Source organism: Camarhynchus parvulus, chromosome 13 (assembly GCF_901933205.1).
Source record: "Camarhynchus parvulus chromosome 13, STF_HiC, whole genome shotgun sequence".
NCBI classification, from domain to species: domain Eukaryota; kingdom Metazoa; phylum Chordata; class Aves; order Passeriformes; family Thraupidae; genus Camarhynchus; species Camarhynchus parvulus.
Genome location: NC_044583.1, coordinates 2673147 through 2693459, shown reverse-complemented (window position 1 = coordinate 2693459; position 20313 = coordinate 2673147). Strand labels below are relative to the sequence as shown.

The 20313-nt window shown below is 56.5% G+C and overlaps 3 protein-coding genes across 12 annotated transcripts in view; 1 reads left to right on the top strand and 2 right to left on the bottom strand.

Moving 5' to 3' along the window:
- LOC115908880 (ankyrin repeat and KH domain-containing protein 1-like) overlaps positions 1–12721 on the top strand; it is a 100439-nt gene extending 87718 nt beyond the window's left edge. Inside the window, exons 32-38 of one of the 10 annotated variants that reach the window (XM_030957760.1) lie at positions 4579–4725; positions 5797–6051; positions 7008–7183; positions 8108–8272; positions 8725–8771; positions 11859–12032; positions 12203–12721. In XM_030957760.1, coding sequence (XP_030813620.1) covers positions 4579–4725; positions 5797–6051; positions 7008–7183; positions 8108–8272; positions 8725–8771; positions 11859–12012 — 944 coding nt within the window. In that variant the 3' untranslated portion in view covers positions 12013–12032; positions 12203–12721. Of the gene's footprint in view, positions 1–4530; positions 4726–5796; positions 6052–7007; positions 7184–8107; positions 8273–8724; positions 8772–11858; positions 12033–12202 lie in introns of all 10 variants that reach the window. The other 9 variants (XM_030957755.1, XM_030957758.1, XM_030957757.1 and 6 more) reach the window with 9 other exon arrangements.
- Positions 12722–12976: 255 nt separating this feature from the next.
- Positions 12977–14629, bottom strand: SRA1 (steroid receptor RNA activator 1). Its single transcript, XM_030957767.1, is given in 6 exon segments — positions 12977–13436; positions 13547–13655; positions 13839–14011; positions 14240–14331; positions 14333–14363; positions 14605–14629. Coding segments are annotated over 6 exon segments (672 nt in total). The 3' UTR covers positions 12977–13194.
- Positions 14630–14823: 194 nt separating this feature from the next.
- APBB3 (amyloid beta precursor protein binding family B member 3) lies at positions 14824–19169 on the bottom strand. The gene is made up of 13 exons (XM_030957288.1): positions 19066–19169; positions 17949–18139; positions 17539–17615; positions 17229–17286; positions 16908–17048; positions 16438–16565; positions 16317–16322; positions 16119–16233; positions 15946–16033; positions 15707–15790; positions 15454–15569; positions 15145–15327; positions 14824–15045 (listed from the first exon to the last, which is right to left on the bottom strand). Exons 1-13 carry the CDS (start codon positions 19112–19114, stop codon positions 14824–14826), a joined length of 1458 nt encoding a protein of 485 aa, XP_030813148.1. The 5' UTR covers positions 19115–19169.
- Between the last annotated feature and the right edge of the window lie 1144 nt (positions 19170–20313).

Sequence of the window (20313 nt, the reverse complement as noted above, 5' to 3'; positions counted from 1 at the left end):
AGGACTCCTGCAGGTTCCAGCTGCAGCAGTGACTGCATACAGGTGCTCCATATTGTATGTGAGACTCCAGCTTGACTCAGTGAGGGGAAACTCTCTGTGCCTTTTGGTTCTTGATATGGCTCTGGGATTTTAATAAGCTTACTTTGTGGAGCTTATTGGTGTGCTGCTGTGTGGGGTGTTTTATTCAGATGTTCAGTACAGCAGTACTAGCACATCCGGATTTGTTTGGAATGGGTTATGAACACTGACATTGAGCTCCCTGCCCTTGCTGAGCTCTGCCTACAGGATTTTTATCTTCTCAGTGTTCAAACTATGTTGCAGACAACCAACTGCGCCCATTAGGGTGAAGGGACCCTCAAGAGATCTCTTCTGTGCCACCCCTTTGTGTTTGCCATGGTGGCTGTGGGGTGCCCTGGAGCTGGGTATCTGGAGAGCCTTGCTCTGGAGTCATCCTTGGCCACACAGTGGGTGTTGGGTGTTTGGGCTAAAGCTTCAGGACTTTAATGCTGGGCTGGGACAAGTCAAGTAATTAGACTTTCAGATTAAAAGAGAAGGGAGCATTTGGAAGATGTGATGGTAAGGAAAGTAGATCTTCAGCATTCCCTTTCCTCTCAGTTGCTTGACAGACGTGCAGGACTTCTGCAAACCAGAACACTTCTCTCTTACTGCCTTTAATCACAAAACTGGGGTGTTTGCTGTGACTGTACTTTTCTCAGTTGTTAAATTTGGGTTGTACTGCTCTGCAAAGCAAGGGCACACCTAGAACTCTGTGCCACATCCAGCCTCAGTGCAGTATGCAGAACCAGATGTGTCAGATGAAGTAACTGGACCTTGTTCATCAGAGACTGTTACTAAAGAGCTGCCAGACCCCCAGCAGGCTCCAGTACCACTTGACAGTGGCTCAGCTTTTCCTCTGCAGTGCTCTGAACTGGGCTTGGCTGTTGCTAAAATAATTCTTGGGGAAGTAAACTTATGGCAAATGGGATTTGCTGATTTCCCTGATGATGGCATCCTGCATGTGCAAACATGGGTGACAGGGACTTCCCACAGCAGCAAAGTATTTTGCTGTTCCCTTATGTTAAGATCATCTGTTTGTAATGGGGGAAAACTTCTTGTATTTCTACTTTATATATCCTTGTATACTTTATATATCCTTAAGTGACTGTAAGTATTTTAAAAACAGTGTAAATCTGTTTCTGCCATTACAAGGGTTAGGTAGATAGCCAAGGAAAACTCACACAGTTGACTTTGGGAGAGATATGTGTGAAGTTCTCAACTGAAGCTCAAAAATATTTGGACAGAGCACACTTTTCCTGAGTTAGGATTTGATTAGGATATTGCAAAGTGAAGAAAACCTGCAAATAGGAAGTGTGCTGCTAAAATTGTGTTGGGCAGGAGGTGACAGATTAGTCAAGTTCTAAGTTGATTCATTTAATGTCATTTTACTTCCTGCTGCTTTTGATCACCTTTGTTTCAGAATCTAGATGTCTCAGGAGTAGGGGGGTTAAGGGAGCTTGAGGATGTTTGGAAGGTGTGATAGAGAGGAAAGGAGTGATGAGGACTTCTCTGTTGCCTTCCCTCAGAGCTAAGTGTGGTCTGCCCACCCCTCTCATTCTCCAGCTTGTCCCAGGGGAATGTACCTTGCCCTTGGCTCAGGCCCCAGGGTTGGCAGAGCTGGGGACTCCCATGGCTGTTTGCACAGGGCTTGGTGACAGGGTTTGTGAGGTTTTGAGAAGGGGGAGAAGGGCTGGTTGCTGCTCATGCTCTGCCCAGCAGCAGCACAGTGGACAGGGAGCAGCCAGGGCCTGGCCTGGCAATTCTGGGTGGTCAGAGGGGTTGGGAACAGCCTCAGAGCAGGTGGACACCCATCCTCTGGTCTCAGCTGGGGGAGGGACACCTGAGGGAGCAGAGGTTTGCATTTGGTGCCTCTCTTACACAGTTGGCCCATGGCAAAATTTTCCACAAATCAATATTTCTAAGGGATCACCTCTAAACTGATTTGGTGAAGATTTAATATAGTTTGGGTGTGCACTAAACCAGCTTCTTCTTAACAAGTTGTCACCTCAGGGTGGAGTTCAAGTAGTCTGTTTTTCCTGTTCATGGGTGAGCTCAGCTGCAGCTCGAGTTTTCTCTGATTCACCAGTTCCTTTGAGGCACAGATATCTCTGCAGATCTCACTGGCTGTGGATCCATTCTGGAAATGGCCTATTTGACTCACATTTTTAGGTCTCTTGTCCTGGCAGTTTGCAGTTGAGGGCAGGCTTAGCCCAGCCATGGGAGGAGGCTGTGGAGAAGACCTAAACTAATCTGCTTGTTACTTCTGTCCTCTGCATGTTAAGGAGTCTGAGACCTTGCTTCTTAAAAGAGATCACAAACTTGAAATATGCCAGCTTAGGAAGCAGGACATGAGTATGGAACTGCATGAAATGGTTGAACTCTGTTTAACACTGAGTAACCAAGTGTTGTGGCCCTTTCTGTAAACATGCAGGTGATGTTGCAGTAACCAACATCTACCTGGGATCTTTGATAAACTGATTTTTAAGCAGAGTTTGTGTGAGATCAATACACTCCTCTCAAAGGTCAGTTATGCATTCAGAGAGCAATGAGGAGTTTGAGTTCATAGCCTGGGTAAGTGCAGAGTATGGTATTGCAGAAGATTTTAGTATTAGAAAACCTGATTTTTTTGGTAAGTACACAAATAGGAAGCTTGTTATTGCAGTCAGGATTTGGTAAGTTACTGTTCAGAATAACCATTTTTAATATTAAGCAAAGTTTTTCATCCACTTTTATGAAGGACAAGATAAAGTTTAAAAGTTTTCTTTGTGACCTGACTCCTGGATTTTTGCATCTCTGGCTGTCACACTCCCTTCAGCCCATGGAGCATATTCAGCAGGGCTGAAGTGGTCCTGACTGTCCAGTCATTGCACTTTACAAGCTGTGTCCCCAAAAGCTGTGTACCCACCAGCCTCCTGAGCCATCAGAAGACAGCTGGGCATCCCTCTCCTGCAGGAGAGCTGCTTTTGTCCCAATCCCTGCCTTGTTCTCTGTCTGGGAACCCAGCAGCACCCAGGGTATCAGCAGCTCTGTTGCCCTTCTGTCTGGGGCAGATCTGGGTGGTTTGCCAGCCAGCTGGCAGTTTGTGGTTTGGTGTGTGATGGAATCAGTGCCCGGGGGGGCTTTTGGCAGCCAGGTTTGTGGATGGAGGGGTGCCCAGAGTGTCCAGTCAGTGGCTCCACAGCTGCCCAGGGAGGGCCTGGCTGCAGGCACTGCTGTCAGCTCAGGCCTGAGCTCTGTGCTGGAGCCAGGCTGCAGCTCCAGACAGATTCAGCTCAGCCACACTGCAGCCACAGGCACTGGCATCCTCCTCAGAGTGTGGAGTTTGTGCTGTGACAAACCCAGGAAGACTGTCCTCCCATGCTGGGGGTCCCTCAGCTAAGCAGCCCATGTTCCAGCAGCAGGGGGATGTGTTTCTCCTTGGCTGTAAGGGAGACTACTCAATTTAACCTTTGGGCTAGTGAGAAAAATACCTCCTTTAACTCCAACAAATAATTTCTGTCCATGTGAGCAGGTTGGATCTGGCACTTCTGGAAGGAGTAAATCAGGTTGACTTGGTTGATAATACTGGGGGAAAAGACCTGGCTTTCAGGAACTGTCCAGGCACTGAAAGGTGCCCCTCTAGTTTCTCACCTAATGTACTGCCTGGCAGCACTGCTGTTTGTGGTGGGGTGTGTGTAGAGATAACCTTCAACCTCACTCTGCAGCAACATAGGCTGGTCCTGGTTGTGGTCATTTTGAAATGTTTAAGTGGTTTTGAAACTAATCTTGTTTAATAGGCCCTTGAAACTAAACCCTAAACTCAGGTGAACATATGGCCATGCCCATTTCTGCTTTCAGGTAATAACGTGTGATAAGAGCTTTTACAGCATTTTGGATAAGTACTTAAAAGCTTTGGCTTATAAAAAAACTGTAATTCACCCTTGCTAGTAATTTTTGTGGGACTTTGAGCTCTTTCTCCAGGTCTCTCTTCCTCTCACATGTCCCTGGAGGAAGCAGCCCCCTCCCCTGTGGTGCTGTGCCACGCCAGCCCTGTCTCTGTGGCCACAGCGTGCTCTGACTGATCTCTACATGAAGGTGTCTATGGGATGGCAAAGCCCATCCTGCAGAGAACTGCTTCCCTGCTGCTGGATTCCCCTGGGACTTTCACAGAGCCCTGGATCCCTGTTGGATTTGGGTGGCTTTTTGTAAGCAAAGATTGTGGCCACTCCCAGTTTTCCTGCTCTGACCTCCCTGCTAAGATCATTTTCTTTCAGTGACCAAAGGGATGGCTGTTTTTGTTAAAACTTGAGGCCAAACCAGAGAGCCTCCAGAAATGCCTCTGCGGTTTCTAAGGGAGAATCATGCACCTTACCATGTGCAGATGCCCCCTACGGTGATGAGATGCTTTAATTATATTTGGAGCACTAGCTTTCTCTGGTGCTTTGAAGCAGGTTCCCAAAGAGAGATATTTAATCGAATTTATGTTTATTTCAGGCTTACCCTCTCTAGATCCATCCAACAGCTCTACAACTTCTTCTTCAGGTCCTTTGACAGGCTTTTCAGCAAACATACAAGGAGCACGGGTTTACCTTCAAGGGCCAGCGCCTGTTGGGACTCCCAGCTTTAACAGACAGCATTTTTCACCACATCCTTGGACAAGCGCAACAAATTCATGTAGGAACTTCATGGGTCTGTCTTAGTTAACTATAAATTCATAGCTATTGTCTTTAGTAGATTTCTAACTTGAGGGGAACTTACCCAGTAATGCACAAAATGCTTTCCAATTGCTTTTAGCAGCTGTGAGGATGGTGTGCAAATCCCAAGCTGTGCTTTTTTGTGGGGCTTTTCCCATGCCACTAGTTCTGGTAGCATTACTAAAGGTGTATATGGGCAGAAAAATGAGTCACTGTAGGTTCTTGAGAGGAGAGAGCAATGAAGCTGTGGGGGAGTGGAGGTGATTACACCAAGCTAAAGATGCCCCTCTAAGTAGTATGAGTGCAATATTAGGTGAAAATGTCATGTTTGCCATGGTTTGAAGTTATACTTGCCTTTTTTTTTTTCTTTTTTTTTTTTTTTAATTGGGATCTGGAATTATACTTAAAATGTTCCAAAATCTCTAAGCATCATCCAAGGTAACAGTGGGTTTTCCTCCTAATGGAAAGAACATGGAAGTAGCTTTACAGAAAATATGGGTCTTTGATTCAGAGTCTTAGCTGAAGAGGTTTTTCATGTCACTGCATGCAACTTCATTGCCACTCTGAGTTTAAGAACCAAAATGTTTAAATGAGTGCTCAAAGGAAGTTGGATTTACCAAGGAGAGTCAGTGACGCTTCTGAACTTGGCGGGACTTTATGCTCTTGGGTCACACCTGTGGCTTTGGGAAGCTGTCTGATTTCTCTTCTGCTGGAAGTGGTGGATACCAAAACCAGGCTGCTTAGATATTTATGGTATTTGGCTGATGTTTTCACCTCTTCCTGAAACTCTTCCATGTTTCTTATTCTTTCTTGTAATTAATTTAGATACACCGCTATGTCATGAGAATATCATGATTCTGATGGCTGAAAGCATTTGTGTTATAATGTGGATTTTAGAGTTCAAATAATTCTTAGATAGAATTTCTGTGAAAAACTTGAATACTTGCCAAAAAAAGCCTTTAAAACATTTTATCGTATGCTTTGAGATAATATTGGGGAAATAAGTGGGATGGCATTTACGCTTGCTACTTTGTGTGTCATTAAGCAAGAGAAATACTCTCTTCAGCAGGTGAATCTCCTATCCCATCAGTTTCCTCAGGATCATCTTCGCCCCTCTCAGCTGCTTCTGCCCCTGCTAACTTGGGCCAGCCAAAATCAGGTAACACCAACCCGGACAGGAAGGTGCCGCCTCCCATCGGGACCGAGAGGTTGGCCAGGATCCGCCAGGGCGGCTCCGTCACCCCCACGCCCCTGGGAACCAACTTCACTGCCCCCGTGGGCCACAGCGGCATCTGGTCCTTCGGCGTCAACAGCGTGTCTGGTGAGTCTGCTGCACACACGCTGCAGGGCTCTCGGAGGGATGTGTCTGCAGGGAGGGTTGGAGAGGAGGAGTAAAGCTCCACAGTCTGTACTCCCTTGTGGAACATCCTCAGGGAGAGTTGCTGGCAGTGGTGGGAGAGCACAGGCTGATGGAAACGCTGTGGTTTGCCCTCCTGGTGCTGGTGGTTCTCACCCGCCTGGATCAAGGCACCAGACACTTGTGAGCCTGAAATGGTGCAGAGACCTCATACAGAGTCCTCTGAATGATCCAGAGCTTAGAGTAAACAATTTCTATCTGTTAAGGGGGCTGTTTCCAGGCCTGACTGTTAGCTCTCTCTGTCCAGGTTTCTCTCTTGTTTTCCACTCACATTTTACAGTGTCAGCCGAGGTGCAGCTGATGCACCCAGGGACACAGAGCTGTGGATGCTGGTTTTTGCACTGATTTCCTCATGACTCTTGAACAGTATGGGATAACTTCTGTTCCAGGCAGCCTTGGTTCCCAAAGAATGACTTTGAAACAGCTGAAGTTTTACGTTCAGTTTCCTGGTAGTTGGATTTTGTGGAAAGGAGGAGGTGCAGCATTTGAGGTGTAGAGTGTTTCCATTGGTAACTTTCAATACAAACGTTTGAGTCCTGCATTTGTTATATGCTTCAGTGAAGCCCTCCACACTTTGGTTAACTCGTGTCTCAGCATTGCTGTGTGTTTTCAAGAAAAGCTTGTATGTGCTTACAGGTAGTGTTGGGAGCTCTGTTGGATTCTAGCCATTTTGCAGTGGACATGTGGAACTCACAGTTCGTGGTAGTCCCCATCTTCTCCACCCTTGTCTGGATACCTGAGATCCCTCTGTGGCTGTGTGTTTTCAGGGTGCCTTTGGGTGGCCTTAGGTGTGTGCAGCTGCTGAATTCTACTCAAGTGTCTGCAGTGAGTTTCATCAGCCATTTTTCATCTCTTTGCAGAAGGCTTGTCGGGTTGGTCTCAGCCTGTCATGGGAAGTCACCCAATGCATCAGCAGCTGTCAGACCCGGGCACGTTTTCTCAGCATCAGCCAATGGAGAGAGATGATTCTGGAATAGTGGCTCCCTCGAATATTTTCCACCAACCTATGCCAAATAGTTTTGTGGATTTTTCTAAAGTAAGTTACAGAGAGTTGGATTTATTAAATGACCAGTGCCTGACTTTATTGCATCTCCTGTTCTGCCTGTTCACCCTGTGTGTGTGTGCCTTTGCTGCCACTGCTTGTTATCCCAGTCCTGAACCTTCTTTCATCCCAGAACTGACCAGAAAAGGTGCCCAAGCCTGGAGGCAGGTCTAAACAAAGCCAGAGTCTGTAGGTTGCAGATATTCTCTGGTCAGTAGCTGAATGCCTTCATCACCCTTCAGTGTTTTGTCTCTCAGAAGCTCAGTGTCCTGGAAATATTTCACAAAGCTTGCCCAGCTCCTGAGGGTGATTACAAGTTTGCTTAATGCTTTCAGCACAAAGCATGGCCACAATGCCCCATACCTTCCTTAGGGAAATGGCAGGAGGAGGGGACTCCCAGCATGTTTCAGAAAGAGCCATAGCATGTAGTCTTCCCATCTGTGTGGCAAAGCAGAGCCATTTACACACAGGAATAGAATTCTCCTAATTGCAGAAAGGTGCTCTGTAACTTGCTCTTTCTGAATAGGCAGAATTATTTTAGATGGCCATTAGGAATAAGGGAAGATCTTCAACCCAGTCTGGTCAACTCAGTGCAGCCCTGTATGCACAGTGGCTGTCCTGTGCTGCAGAGAGGAGGGAACAGTGAGGTCACAGTGTTCAGCTGCCCTGGCTTTGTGGGCTTACCTGAAAATTCTGTGTGTGCTGCAGCCTTTGCTAGGTGTAAATTCAGAGAAATGGCTAAGCTGGCTGGAATCTCCAGCTCTGAAATCACTGTGTTCCACATTCTGCCCCAGTGTTCCCTGACAGTGCTGAGATTCCTGCCAGTAGTGGAACATTACCTATGGAGGAGACCTGGCTCTGTCTGCTCCTACATGTCCCTTCCCCATGTCCCTCACCAGAGCTCTCTTGTCCCCTCAGGGCCTGCCCATCTCCATGTACGGCGGCACTCTGATACCCTCGCACCCTCAGCTGGCAGATGGCCCAGGAGGGCCCCTCTTTAACGGGCTCCATACTCCAGATCCTGCCTGGAATCCCATGATCAAAGTTGTCCAGAACTCAACAGAATGTACTGATGCTCAGCAGGTAGTGTGGCTGTCTTCTCCCACCTGTGTTTTCCTGGGGCTTTATGTGGTGCTGTGAGACCCAGTTTTGGCTGGGTGACACGTTTGGTTTTTTCTGTTCCTTGAACCTAGGATTGAGGTTGTTTGCATGACTTTTCCCTGCAATGTGTGTGTATGTGCATGTGTTCATAAAATATCCATGGTGCTGTTGATACCAAACCTTCCAGGTAAAACAAGCAGCATTTCAAGACTGCTCAGCCAGGTAATGGACTGGTACAAGTGAGAGGGTTTATTTCCATACTCGGCACCTTGCAGGTTGTCAGTCAGACCTTGGCCAGAGCTGAAGAGCTCCTGCCTTTGGACAGTCTGGTTTATTTTGAGGGAAGCCTTATGCTCGCCCTCAGTGGTAAAACACTGTTAAAGGAACCTTTATTTGTTTTTATAATAGATTTGTCTTTTTATTTCTTGCTGTAGATTTGGCCTGGCACCTGGGCACCTCACATTGGAAACATGCATCTCAAGTACGTCAACTGATTTAAGGGGGTCTGTCCTTTTATAGCCTGGTTTGGGAATCTTTATGACCTTGAAGAACCCTGGGGATTGTTTTCATGTGCCTAATTAAGAAATTTTCTGTGGGCTGTAACAATGGAATCTTGATTGCCCGTTGTATAAGAACAAATTGACTTACCTATACAAACTGATTCTGTTCTCCAGTTAGTTTAGCCACTTCAAACTTAAAAATCAGACAAAACTAGTGCTTTTTGGCTAAACACTACTGAATGCTCCTTGTATGCAACAGAGAACTAGCTAATGACATGATTTTGACCTTTTAGGATGGTATAATTGTTTACAGACTTACAAGGAAAAGCTGAGTAAATTTCATGTCGTATAGTGGCTCTACTTTATGTAGCCTGTATTAATGTGAAATATTTACCTGAATACTCAATAAAAGGCAAACAGCATTTATAGGTTGTGTGTGAGAATTTTGGAAAGGGCTGTATGTTATTGTCCCCAGCAGCTGCTGCCGTGCCTGGTGACAAATCTCCCCAGGGTCACGTCCTGAGCACGTGGAAGCAGTCTGGTTTGGGAGAGTTTGGAGCCACAGGGGTCTGCAGAGTTCTTGCTCCTGCCACTTGTGAGCCTTTTATTGGTGTGAACCTGCTTCTGTGTTATGGTCTTTTCCTTCTGGATTAGTTCTGCTGCTTCTGGCACTTCTGGCAGGTGTCACCTGAGAGATCAGGTTTTGCCCAGGGCTGCAAAGAAGAGCTGACAACAGTGACAGGTGAATGCAAGGTTGTTCACCTGTCAGAAGCAGATCTTAGAAAAGTGCTTCCCATTAGAGGCAAATGTAATAGGTTCAGTTGTAAGCTTCTTGTGATGCTGTGAATCTGCTAAGAGCTCCTCAGGCCCTTTCTGTGAGGAAAAAGAGGATTTTTGCATGCTGCTTAAGATGTACGTTAGCTCCTGACCCAGTTCTCCACTTTCTGCACTTGGACTGTGCTTAGTTCTGCTTTTGCTTCAAAGCAATGCAGTAACTACATGGAATCCATTACTAAGCAGGAGATTCCAATGCACGTAATGTCTAATCCAATGGATCAATCTCAGACCAGGTGGAGACTTCATCTTCTTCCACCTTATCCAGACAAATCCTTACATGCAGCAGCAGAGTTCCCCATAAAAGCATAAAGAAGTACTGAAAACCCAAAGTGCACAAGCAGTATCTATGTACCACAGGCAAATCAACCTTGGAAGCACTACTGGATGGTTCAGATATTGCTCTTGGTGTTTGAGGATGAAATTTAAAAAAAATATTGAACTGCTGCTGCCCCAGTGATAGTGCCAACACCAAAGGAGATACACACAGAATGAGTCACAGAAAGGTTTGTGTTGGAAGTGACCTTAAGGTTCACCCAGTCTGATGCCCTGACATGGGCAGGGGACACGTGTCAGCAGCAGCTGTATTGGAAACAGTGTTGTGGTGCAGTAGGTGTGTGCTCTCTGGGGCAGGGGCAGGGGCAGGGTTTCCACTTCTGTGTGGTCCTTGGCTGCAACAAGCAGTGCCACCTCCTCCTGCCCCATCCTGGGGAGCCACTGTCTCCCCATCCTGGAGGGCTGCAGCTCCAGGGCAGGTGGCACAGTGTGCTCCATGACACCAGGGGGCAAGACCCAGCATGGGGATGGGGATGGGGCTGTACCTGGAACAGCCTTGGCCACCCCAGCCCTGCCTAACGGAGGCAGCTCTTTGCTGCACAGGTCCCTTGCTGGGTTCTTCCCTGCACAGCTCCTTCCCTCTGAGGACATGGGCATTTGCTCTGGGCACCAGATCCAAGTGGCCCCTGCAGCCTCCACTAAAGTGGAAAAGGGAACCCCCAAGTTTTGTAGGAAGATCCTGCTCGAAGTTCAGACCATGACTGCCCCGTGGTTACAGGGGGGTACAGGCAGAGGCAGGGCCTTGTGCTTTTGGTGGCAATGCCAGGGGCTGGTGAGTGCAGTGCTGGTCCCTCAGGGCAGGCTGCCTGGATCCAGAGAAAACGTGGGGGTAACTAATGCCTGAGGACACTAACTGTGTCCACTTGAGCTCACCAGCCCTGGGTGGCAGGGCTCCCCCAGACCTGTCCTCCTTCCCTCTTCTGACCCTCTGGGTCAGCCATTGAGCAGGTCCTTTTCCTTTGCTGTCTGTCCTCAGGGAACCGTGTGCCTCATTCCTGAGCTGGCCATGTTTGGGTTGAGCCCCAGGTGCCCACCCTGTGGGCACTGACTCTGTCTGTGCCTTCAATTAAGCTGCTCTGGGGTGAGAGCCCAGCCTGGTGCTGTGGAGCCATGCAGGTGTGGGCTCTGTAAGATGTTTGCAGTGCCCAGCAGGAGCTCCGGGCTCACTGGCACCTCAGGCAGCAGCTCTGGGCTCCTGGAACCCTGGGCTGCACCCTCTGCCAGAGCCTGGCAGGGAGCTGGTGCTGGGCTGCAGGGAGGGATGCGCAGGGGACAGGGGACAGCAGGGCTGCAGACATGGCACACAGGCTGGTGCCACCTCAGGCATTGCTGGCAGGCAGTTGGAGCATGGGGAGGAGGCAGCATGTGCCCCAGGTGGACACTGCACACCCAGCAGGCTGGAGGAGAAGATGTCCCATTGAACCCAGCTGTTGTCCTCCTGCAGGGAGCAGCAGGGGGCTGGCTGAAACAATGGGTACAGGTCCCCAGGGTGCCCATCGTGGGATACCCAGCCCTTGCTGCTCCACCCTGGAACAGAGTGCCACACAAAGCTGTCACTGCCTGGCCAGCAGGCCGGGGCCTCGTTGTGTACCCCAGGACTGGCCCTGCCCTGCAGGCAGCACAGGGGTGGCCTGTGTTGGCCTTGGGAGGCTGGACCCCCTCGTGCTGCATCCTGCAGAGCTCTGGGAGCCTGAAGGAGAGGAATTATGTGGGGAATGGCTGCTGAGCAGGATAGGTGTCACAGGCTGCCTTTTGGGAAGCCAGATGTGGTGGCTCCCGAGCCAGATGTGTCCATGAGCCATGGCCGAGCACTGGGTCCCACCCCCTGCTCTGGGCCGAGGTGCTCAGGGCAGGGGTGGCCTGGCCAGCAGTGCCTGACAGCCCCCTGCTTTTGGCAGGTACCCGCATCATCTGCGACCGCAAGTTCCTGCTGGAGTGCAAGAATTCACCCGCGGCCAGGACCCCTCCCTGCTGCCTGCCCCAGACCCCCGGTGTCACATCCCTGGCCCAGTCCAGCCTCGTCAAGCTGGAGGAGCTCAAGGAGCGGAATGAGAGCGAAGAGGCCATGCCAGGTGAGCAGCCCAGGGCCACAGCCCCTGCCCATGGACCACCTGCCCGGGGCATGGCACAAGGCGAGATCCCAACCTGGCCCCACTTCCAGCTCCTGCTTCCCTTGCCTGCCCTTGTCTGCCGAGTCAGCCCCATCCTAACCCTGGTCCTGTATCCATCCGTGACCTTGCAGATCAAGACCAGTTTGAGATGGACATCTGAGTTTCCATCTCCCCGTCTCCAGGCCATGGCTGGGCCTGTTCCTGGGCCTCGTGGAGGTGCTGGCACCGTGACCAGCTGGCTGCAGCCCTCTCTGATGCTGGGGATGGACGTGTGACACCTCAGGCTCTAGCACAAGTGGCTGGTGCAATTGCCTAGGAGCTCATGCTTGATCAATAAACACCGTGAAACCCCTGTGCTAACATGGTGTGTGTCTTTGTCAGGGCTCAGCGGGGTCCTTACCCCCAGGGAGGGGAGGTGAGCAGCACCAGAGGGTGCAGAGGGTGACCCTGCAGGTAGTGAGGGCCTGGGGCTCTGTTCTCAGCTGTGGTGGAGGCAGGTGGTGAGGCCATCCCATGAACACGAGGAGAACAGCACAGTTAACACCTGACTGGGCATGTGTCTATCCCTGGACCTCCCTGAGGTCACCCACGTCTCTTGGGTTCCAGACTCTGAGCTGTGCCCAGATGGGAGCCAGGGCTGTGGCTGCAGCACAAACCCTGCTCACGCCAGGGGCTGTCGGTACATTGGCCTCTGCAGCCAGCCCAGACCCCTCCTGCAGCAGGGCTGGGCCAGATGAGGGGCAAGCTTTGCCAGCCAGTGCAGCAGGGACACACACTACTGCCTGCTCCAGCCAGATGCTGAATTCTTCCCCTGACATGCCCAAGCCTGATGAAGCAGCCATGGCCTCACCCAGCATTCCCATCTCCTGCTGACCCTGGGAGCCCCAGGACCTGTCAGTGCCAGAACCCTCGGGGAGACTGTGGGAGGGGGCAGGTTGGTGCTGTTTATTAAACATAATGAATCGCCACTAAAATGTCGCAATGATTAAAATCCCCTTTTCCTGGATGAGGATTGGGAGGCAGAGGGGGTGCCCAGACTCCCTCCAGCAGCAGGGGCCCTGTTCCTGCCGGTGGCTCTGGGTAGGGACTGCCCTGCTCACAGTCCACAGCCCCATCCCTGCTGTCAGGGCTCCTCCTGCTCTGGCTCGGTCGCGAGTTCAGTCACAGGCCCAGTCACGGGCTCAGTCACAGGCTCAGTTGCAGGCTCGGGGTCAGCGCTGCCATCCATCTGTCCGGTGGGCAGGTCCCGCGTCTCAGCGATGAGGCGTTTGACGCCCACCATCCACTGGCTCACCTCGTTCACGTGGTCCACCATAAGCGAGCGGTGGATCTCATCAGCTGCATCCCAGTGCTGCTGCTGAAGCTCTGCCAGGACAGGGGGACAGCCCCGTCAGGGGCGCAGGATCCGCCTTCCCGCGCGTGCCTCTGCCCCAGGGCCTGCTGCTGGTGCGGCTGCAGCCCGCTTCACCCCATACCTTGCACCAGGAGGTTCATCCTCTTCCTCACTGGTGCCGACAGCTTCCCCTGAGCCCACGCGTCCTCCAGCACTGTCAGCCGCCGCCCGATGTCATTGCACACTTGTTTCTGGAAGCAGAGGTGAGCTGGGAGTGAGGGGGATGTGGCCCCGCCAGCTCTGGGGAGCCCCGGGCAGGGGCGGCTCTCTTCCCCCCTCAGGTCTCCTGGAGAGCGGCAGCCCCTGCCTGGCTGCCCTGGCTACTGTCCCGCCGGCACCGCGGCTCAGGGCAGCGGGAGGGGCCGCAGCCTCACCTGCACCGTGGCCCGGCAGGCGTCCAGGGCTGCCCGCAGCGGGGCAAGGACGGTGTCGGCGGACACGCTGCACTCTTCCTGCTCCGGGCACGCCGCGCTCGGCCGGCCCTCGGCCCGCGGGGCAGCGCCGACAGCGCCCTGCGGGGGCGGCCCCAGCGCCCGGGGCGGCGGCGCTGCGGGATCGGCGGGGGTACTGGGCGGGCCCGGGGGGCACCTGCAGGGCAGAGGCGCCGAGCCCGTCAGCTCGGAGCCGGCTGGCACCGGGCCCCGCACAGGGGGCCCGAGCCCCGGCTCCGCCGCCCCCAGCACCGCGGCTGCGGGAGCCTGGCCGCAGTTCCCGGCGGGCTCGGCCGGGCCGGGCCGGGCAGGGTGAGGGGCCGTGGGGGCCCCGCGGTGCTGACCTGGGGGTGCCCCCGCGGGCGGAGGGGGGGCCCGGCGGGTGAGCGGGGTCCGGCGGGAGCCCCCGGCCTGCGCCTGCAGCCCGTATGAGAACTGGGGGGTCGTTCCAGCCGCGCTCCTGGTTCCCTGCAGCAGCGAAGGGCGCCGTGAGACCGGAGGAGACCGAGGAGCCCCCGCGCCAGGCGGGACCCCCCGGCACGTCCCTCCCGGCGCTCCCCGCACCCGGAACGACTCCGGCGTCCCCCCACACACGGAGCCCGGCGGAGCCGATCCCCGGTGGCGGCCCCGCAGCCCCGCCCGGGCAGCCCCGCGGTGTCCCGGGACCGGGACCCCCCGGAAGTGCCGCGCGCGCCCCGCGCCCCCTCACCCGGCTTCACGTAGGACTCCGCCATCCCGCCACGTCACGCCCGGCCCCGCCCCTTCCGGCCCGTGAGGCGGGGAGGGGCGGGAGGGGCGGGGCCGGGCCTGTCCCCCGCCCCGCCGGGGCCGCGCTCGGGGCCGGGGCCGGGGCCGGGCCGGGGTCGGGGTTGGGGCCGGGGGCTCCTCCCCGGCGGGTCCGGCCCCGGCCCCGGCCCGGCCCGGCCCGCTACGGGCTGTGCAGGAGGGCCCGGCGAAGGCGGAACACCTCCAGGAAAGAGAAGAGTCCCCGCTTGCGGGCCCCGGCCCCCGCCCCCGCCGCCGCCTCCCCCGCCTTGGCCGCCCCGCGGGCAGCGTCCCCCGAGGCCGCCGGCCCGGCCCGGCCCCGCCCGGCCGCACTCTTCGCCTTCGCCCCCGGCGCGGCGGCCACGAGGCACTTCTGGTACTGCACCTGCGGGGACACGAGAGGCAGCGCGGGGCACTCGGCACCGGGGACAGCCCGGCCTACCCAGGGCTGGGCGTGCCCGGCCGCGGTGCCGCCGGTGCTCACCATACAGGCGGCCTGCACCGCCTCCGAGATGGTGCCGGCGTCGGGCTCGCACCAGAAGGCCGCGCACTGGAAGCGTCGCCCCGTATCCACGATGAGCGCGAAGGTGTGCGCGTCCCGGCCCACCCCCAGGAAGGTCACGTACCGCACCTGGCACTCCCAGATGTGCGCCGCCTCCTCGGGCTCCTGCGGGGACCCCGCGGGCCTATCCAGCCCTGGCCGCCACCCGGGCAGCCCTGCCGCCCCCCAGGACCGCTCTGCCGGGGGCAGCGCCGTGCCCGCTCCGGCCGCGGCCTCCTACTGCCTCCCCACCTGCGCCGGGTGCACCCTCATGGCCGTGTCCGACACGTAGATCAGGGAGGGCGTCCAGTTCTCCCGCCCAGGACGCCTCGTCAGCTTCTCGATGGCCTCATTCAACACATCCATCCCTGGGGAGAGGGACACCCCGTCCCATCGGCCCCGGCTGCGGGCGAGGGCCGGGCAGAAGCTGCCCAGCGCCAGGGCAGGGCTGCTTGCCCGCCTCCGGCACGGAGGGGCTTCCTGGGCGTCCCCCAGCGGCGCTTACCCATGGCCCTGGGCACGGGCAGGCTGCCGATGTACAGCGCCTCGTAGGTCTGCATCGACTGCCTCACTGCTTCTAGGATATCCACTGCCAGGAAGGGAGAGCGGGGCTGCCCCTGTGTCCCCCGCTGTGTCCCCAACATCCCCAAGGACTCCAGGGGAAGAGCCGGACAAGCTAGAGGGCTCTGGCTCACGGGCGGACTGTGGGCAGGGGGAGCAGCCGGCAGTGCTGGGGGAAGGTACCTTGCAGCGGCAGGTCCTCGGCGGAGATGGGCTCCAGCGTGGCGGCGCGGGGCAGCCTGCTGCTCGCTACGGCTCGCTCGGCCACGATCTGCAAGAGACGGGGATCCCGGAGCCTCCCCTCACCCCCGAGATCCCCAGCCATGCTCACACCCTCTGGGGCCTCTGCTTCCCACCTTGGAGCACATCTCATGCAGAGCCTTGGCGATGCCTTTGGCAGGCACATTGCAGTGGAAGACGTGACACTTGAGGACGCAGGTGTCCTTGTCACTGGCCACGAAGGCGAAGTCTCTGCAAGGCCAGGAGCAAGGCAGTGAGACCCCAACAGAGGCAGCCCCCTGCCTGCACTGCCCCCCAGCCCTGTGCCCCCTTACCTGTCCCTGCAGCCGTGGTGGCAGTGGGAGGGAGGAGAGGGGACAGGTCACTGCTGGGGTGCCTCCCCCCAGGTGGGCAGAGCCACCCCCCTGGCCCTAGCTCTGCCCTGGCCCCTGGCACCTGCCGTTGTCGCAGCCAACGCCCCAGACACGGATGTTGAGGATGGGCTGGCGGTGGATGAGGCTGCGGTCCAGGGGGTCCACCAGGCTCATGGTGTCCTTCTTCAGAATCATCACTAGGTCCTGGCCCTGCAGAGGGGCAGTGGTTCCCTCAGCCTGGCAGACAGCCTGGGCATCCCCAGCACCCAGTCCCTGTGTAGGCAAACCCCTACCCCACCAGCCTGCTCTGCCCGACTGTGGGGTCAGCCCTGCCCTTCCCAGTTACCATTCCCTTGTGTGAGGACCCACCCAGGCACCCTGGCTCTGTTCCCAAGGAACGGCCCTGTCACCTGCTCTACACCTGGGACCATCGGGGGGATGCCCTCTGTAGAGAGTTGACTCTACCACCTGCTCCCATCCAGCACGGTCCAGCCTCAACAATAGCGGCCTTGGGGTGGGACCCTGCCTGGCAGCACCATCCCAGGCTCTTACCTCGCCCTGGTTCTCCGCAGAGCCCTGGCCCTTGCTGTTGGAGAGCTGCTGGATGCAGTTGTTGACGGCGATGCTGCTCTTGCCAGGTGCCAGGTCCTCCTCGGGGATCTCCACCCAGCCCAGAGAGCGCACAGCAAAGCACTGAGCAGAGACATGAGGGGCTTCAGTGCCCCTGGCACAGCCACCTCTGTCCCCTCGCCTCACCATGCCACAGTGGTCACCCCTGCTCTGGGTCCCATCCACGTCCCTGCCAGCTGCCACCCTCCTCCTCCTCTGCCAGCACAGCCCACGATGCGGCAGTGAAGCTGGCGGGTGCAGTACCTTGGAGCCGGGCTCTGTGCTGTGCTGGAAGTCATCTCCATGCCAGGACAGGGAGTGCCTGCAGAGGGATGGGGCAGTGAGGGGAAGCTCCCTCTGTGTGCTCCTGGGGCATCCAGGGAAGCATCAGGATGCCCTGGAACCAGCAGACCCCCATGCCACCAGCTGGGAAGCATCCCACGGGGGAGCCCAGTGTGGTCCTGCTGGTTTCAGCATGGGGCACTGCTCTGAGGGGAGCACCAGGGCCCAGCACCCAGCACTGCTCAGGGATCAATGGCAGCCCACAAACAAGCCAGCACAAGAACAGCCCTACCTCCGGGACAGCGAAGCCATGGGGCTGGGAATGGGCCGGTCCTTGGCCGAGTGCTTCGCTGCAGGGCCCTGGCATTCCTGGGAGAGAAGAGGAAAGAGGTGAGAGCTGCAAGAGAGGCAGTCAGGAGCACCAGGTAGGAGCCCTCTCTCCCTTCCAGGACTGCAACAAGCTTGTGAGCATCCTGGGTAGTGAAAATGAATCCAACTAGTATGAGCTCCAGGATGGGGCCTGCTGGAGCCTTTCAAAGGGCTTAACCCCAGACATGGATGGGCTGAGCAGGACTTGAGGGTCACACAGACAGCGTGCTCCAAGGGGAGGCTGGACCAGTCATGCTCAGAGGGCCCTTCAGCAGGGTTCTGCCAGGGGTGGAATCCAACACCAGCCCTCACGCCCCTGCCCACATTCCCTACCCTTCCCTGGAGTGCGTCATCTCCATCAGCCTCCGTGTGCCCTCCTGGGCCAGTGCTGCGTGCAGGGTGCTGCCACTGTGTCGTGCCTGTTGGCACATGCCAGTAATAGGTACCCAGAGAGTCACAGATTTTCCTCCAGCCTGGGGGGAGGTCAGGGTCTGTCTCCAGGCTCTGGTCGCTCCAGAGGTTGTCTGTGCAGAGAGGGAGTGTGTGAGATACGGGGTGGGGAGAAAGATGCCGCAGTTGCCCTGAGGAGCCAACAGCTTTGCCCAGCAGCAGAAGGGTCCTGCGGTGGCCTCAGGGTGCGTAGCTGGATGCATAGGCTGGGAGAGGAGCCTGGCGAGGGAACATGGCACGGTGCCAGCGAGGCTGCAGCAGAGGCAGACCCCAGTGCAGGGAACTGCCTCGCTGGCTCCCGGGGGGACAGCGGAACCCCGGCAGGGCACAGCGAGCAGAGGCAGCCTGGGCCTGCCAGGTGGGAGCCCTGCGGGGCACCAGGCTCAGGCTTGGCCCGCAGCTGCCAGCCCAGTGTTCCCCTGCCCTCGGGCGGGAAAGGGACCGGGACGGACGGCGGGGTCCGGGCAGAGGATTGTGCCCCGGGGGCTGCAGCCGGAGGGTGCGATCGCCGTGGCCCCCGCACCCCCGCCCTGCGCGGGCACCGACTCCAGCCCGTGGCGCAGCGCGGCCGGAGCGAGCCGGGCCGCGGGGGCGGCGCGCTCCGACCGGCCGGGCTGTGGGGCCGGGCGGGGCTCCCGGGGCTGGGAGGGTGGGGGTGCTCCGGGGCTGGGGAGATATGGAGGTGGATACGGAGGTGCCCCCGAAGCGGGTGGGCTCCCAGCGACCTTGGCGGGGCGGGAGCGGCGGGGCCAGGCCGGGCCGGACGCCGCGGGCCCCGATCAGCACCGCGGACAGCGCCGGGCGCGGCCGCCGCTCCCACCCTCGGGGCCCGGCCCCGTAACTCGGCACCGGCCGCACAACCCGACCCTACAACCCGACCCCGGCCCCGCAACCCGACTCGAGCCCCACATCCCGACATCAGCCCCACAACTCATCCCCCGTCCTGCAACCCGCTCCCGAGCCCGCAGGCTGTGCCCGTGCCCGCCGTGCCCGCGCTGACCGTCGCAGTTGACCAGGACGATGGCCAGCATGTAGTCCTTGCCCAGCATGGCCCCGCCGCCCGCCCGGCGCGGCGCCCCCGCCGCCGCCTGCTCAGGCCCGGAGCCGCGGCGGCTGCGGCGGGAGGGGCGGGACCGGGGCGGGCCGGGGCGGGGGCTGCAGAGAGCCGGGGGGGCGCGGGGGACCGCCCGGACGGAGCTGGGGAAGGGCGGGGATGCCCGGGGCCCTTGGGGTGTGTCTGTCTCGGGGGAGAAGGTGGGATCATCAGGAGGGAAGGGGCTTTTGGGGCTGGAGAGGTTTCAGAGTGCGATAGACAGCAGAGCCAGGTCAGCCCCTTATGCTCTCAGGTTCGTTCCCTTTCCCTCCACTCGCTCTTAGGGTTCCTCCATTCCCTTCCCTGTCGCCACAGATCACCATCATTCCTCTCCACCCACGCCTATCCCATGTTCATTCTCCATTCATGCCCAGGTCTGTGTCCAGCCTCCATCAGCCAGTGCTGAAGGCACCCAAATGTCCGTGCTGGTTACCTTCCCCTTCTCACCAGGGGCCAAGGGCTTTGCATCTCCAGTTTGAGACTTCTTTCCATTCTACCTTGGCTAATGATCAGCACACAGGAACAGAAATTCTGGAGACATTTGTTGTACACCTGAATTCCCCATGGAGCTCCTTGAGTACTGCTCAGGAAAAAGTCCTTCCAAGCTACAGGTGCCTGATAAAATATTCCAAGATAGGTTGCTGTAGGTGGCTACTCCAGACAGTCCTTCATGGCCTCTCCACCTTTTCTTCTTCAGAGCAGTTTTTGGACGTGCAGAATGAATTTTCCATGCTTGGTCCCTCTCTTTTTTTGCTTGGTCTCATTCATGCATTCCATGGGTAACATGCCCCTGATTTTGTGAGACACTCTCCTCTCCTTTATGCATTTTAACCTTGCTCACCTGGCCTGAGAACAGCACCAGCTCCATAATCCAGTTTTTCAGTTGTCCACAATAATTTGTCTCCTCTTGGCAGCTGTTATTTTTTCTGGATACAGGCTTTTTCTTCTGCATCTGTCCAGAGCAAGTCAGATTTCTAACACTCCATTCAAGCCCTGTGTCCTTGGGACATTATTTGCCTAACCCAACCCAGCCCACACAGCAGGGCAGGGGAGGCTCGTGGCTCCCTGTGTTCAGATGTGTCTGAGGGGTCACAGGTCCCACCTTGACTTCTGCTTTCCCCAGACTTCCACCTTTTCCAGTTCCCTACCAGGACC

Bases quoted from the DNA above. Each gene is read 5' to 3' on its own strand.
- APBB3 (XM_030957288.1), bottom strand. From the start codon at position 19,114: ATGCTGGGCAAGGACTACATGCTGGCCATCGTCCTGGTCAACTGCGAC. The intron at 18,140-19,065 runs GTCAGCGCGGGC...CTCTCTGCACAG, and splicing joins CGTCCTGGTCAACTGCGACG to ACAACCTCTGGAGCGACCAG. The intron at 17,616-17,948 runs GTAGGGAATGTG...CTTCTCTCCCAG, and splicing joins ATGACGCACTCCAGGGAAGG to GAATGCCAGGGCCCTGCAGC.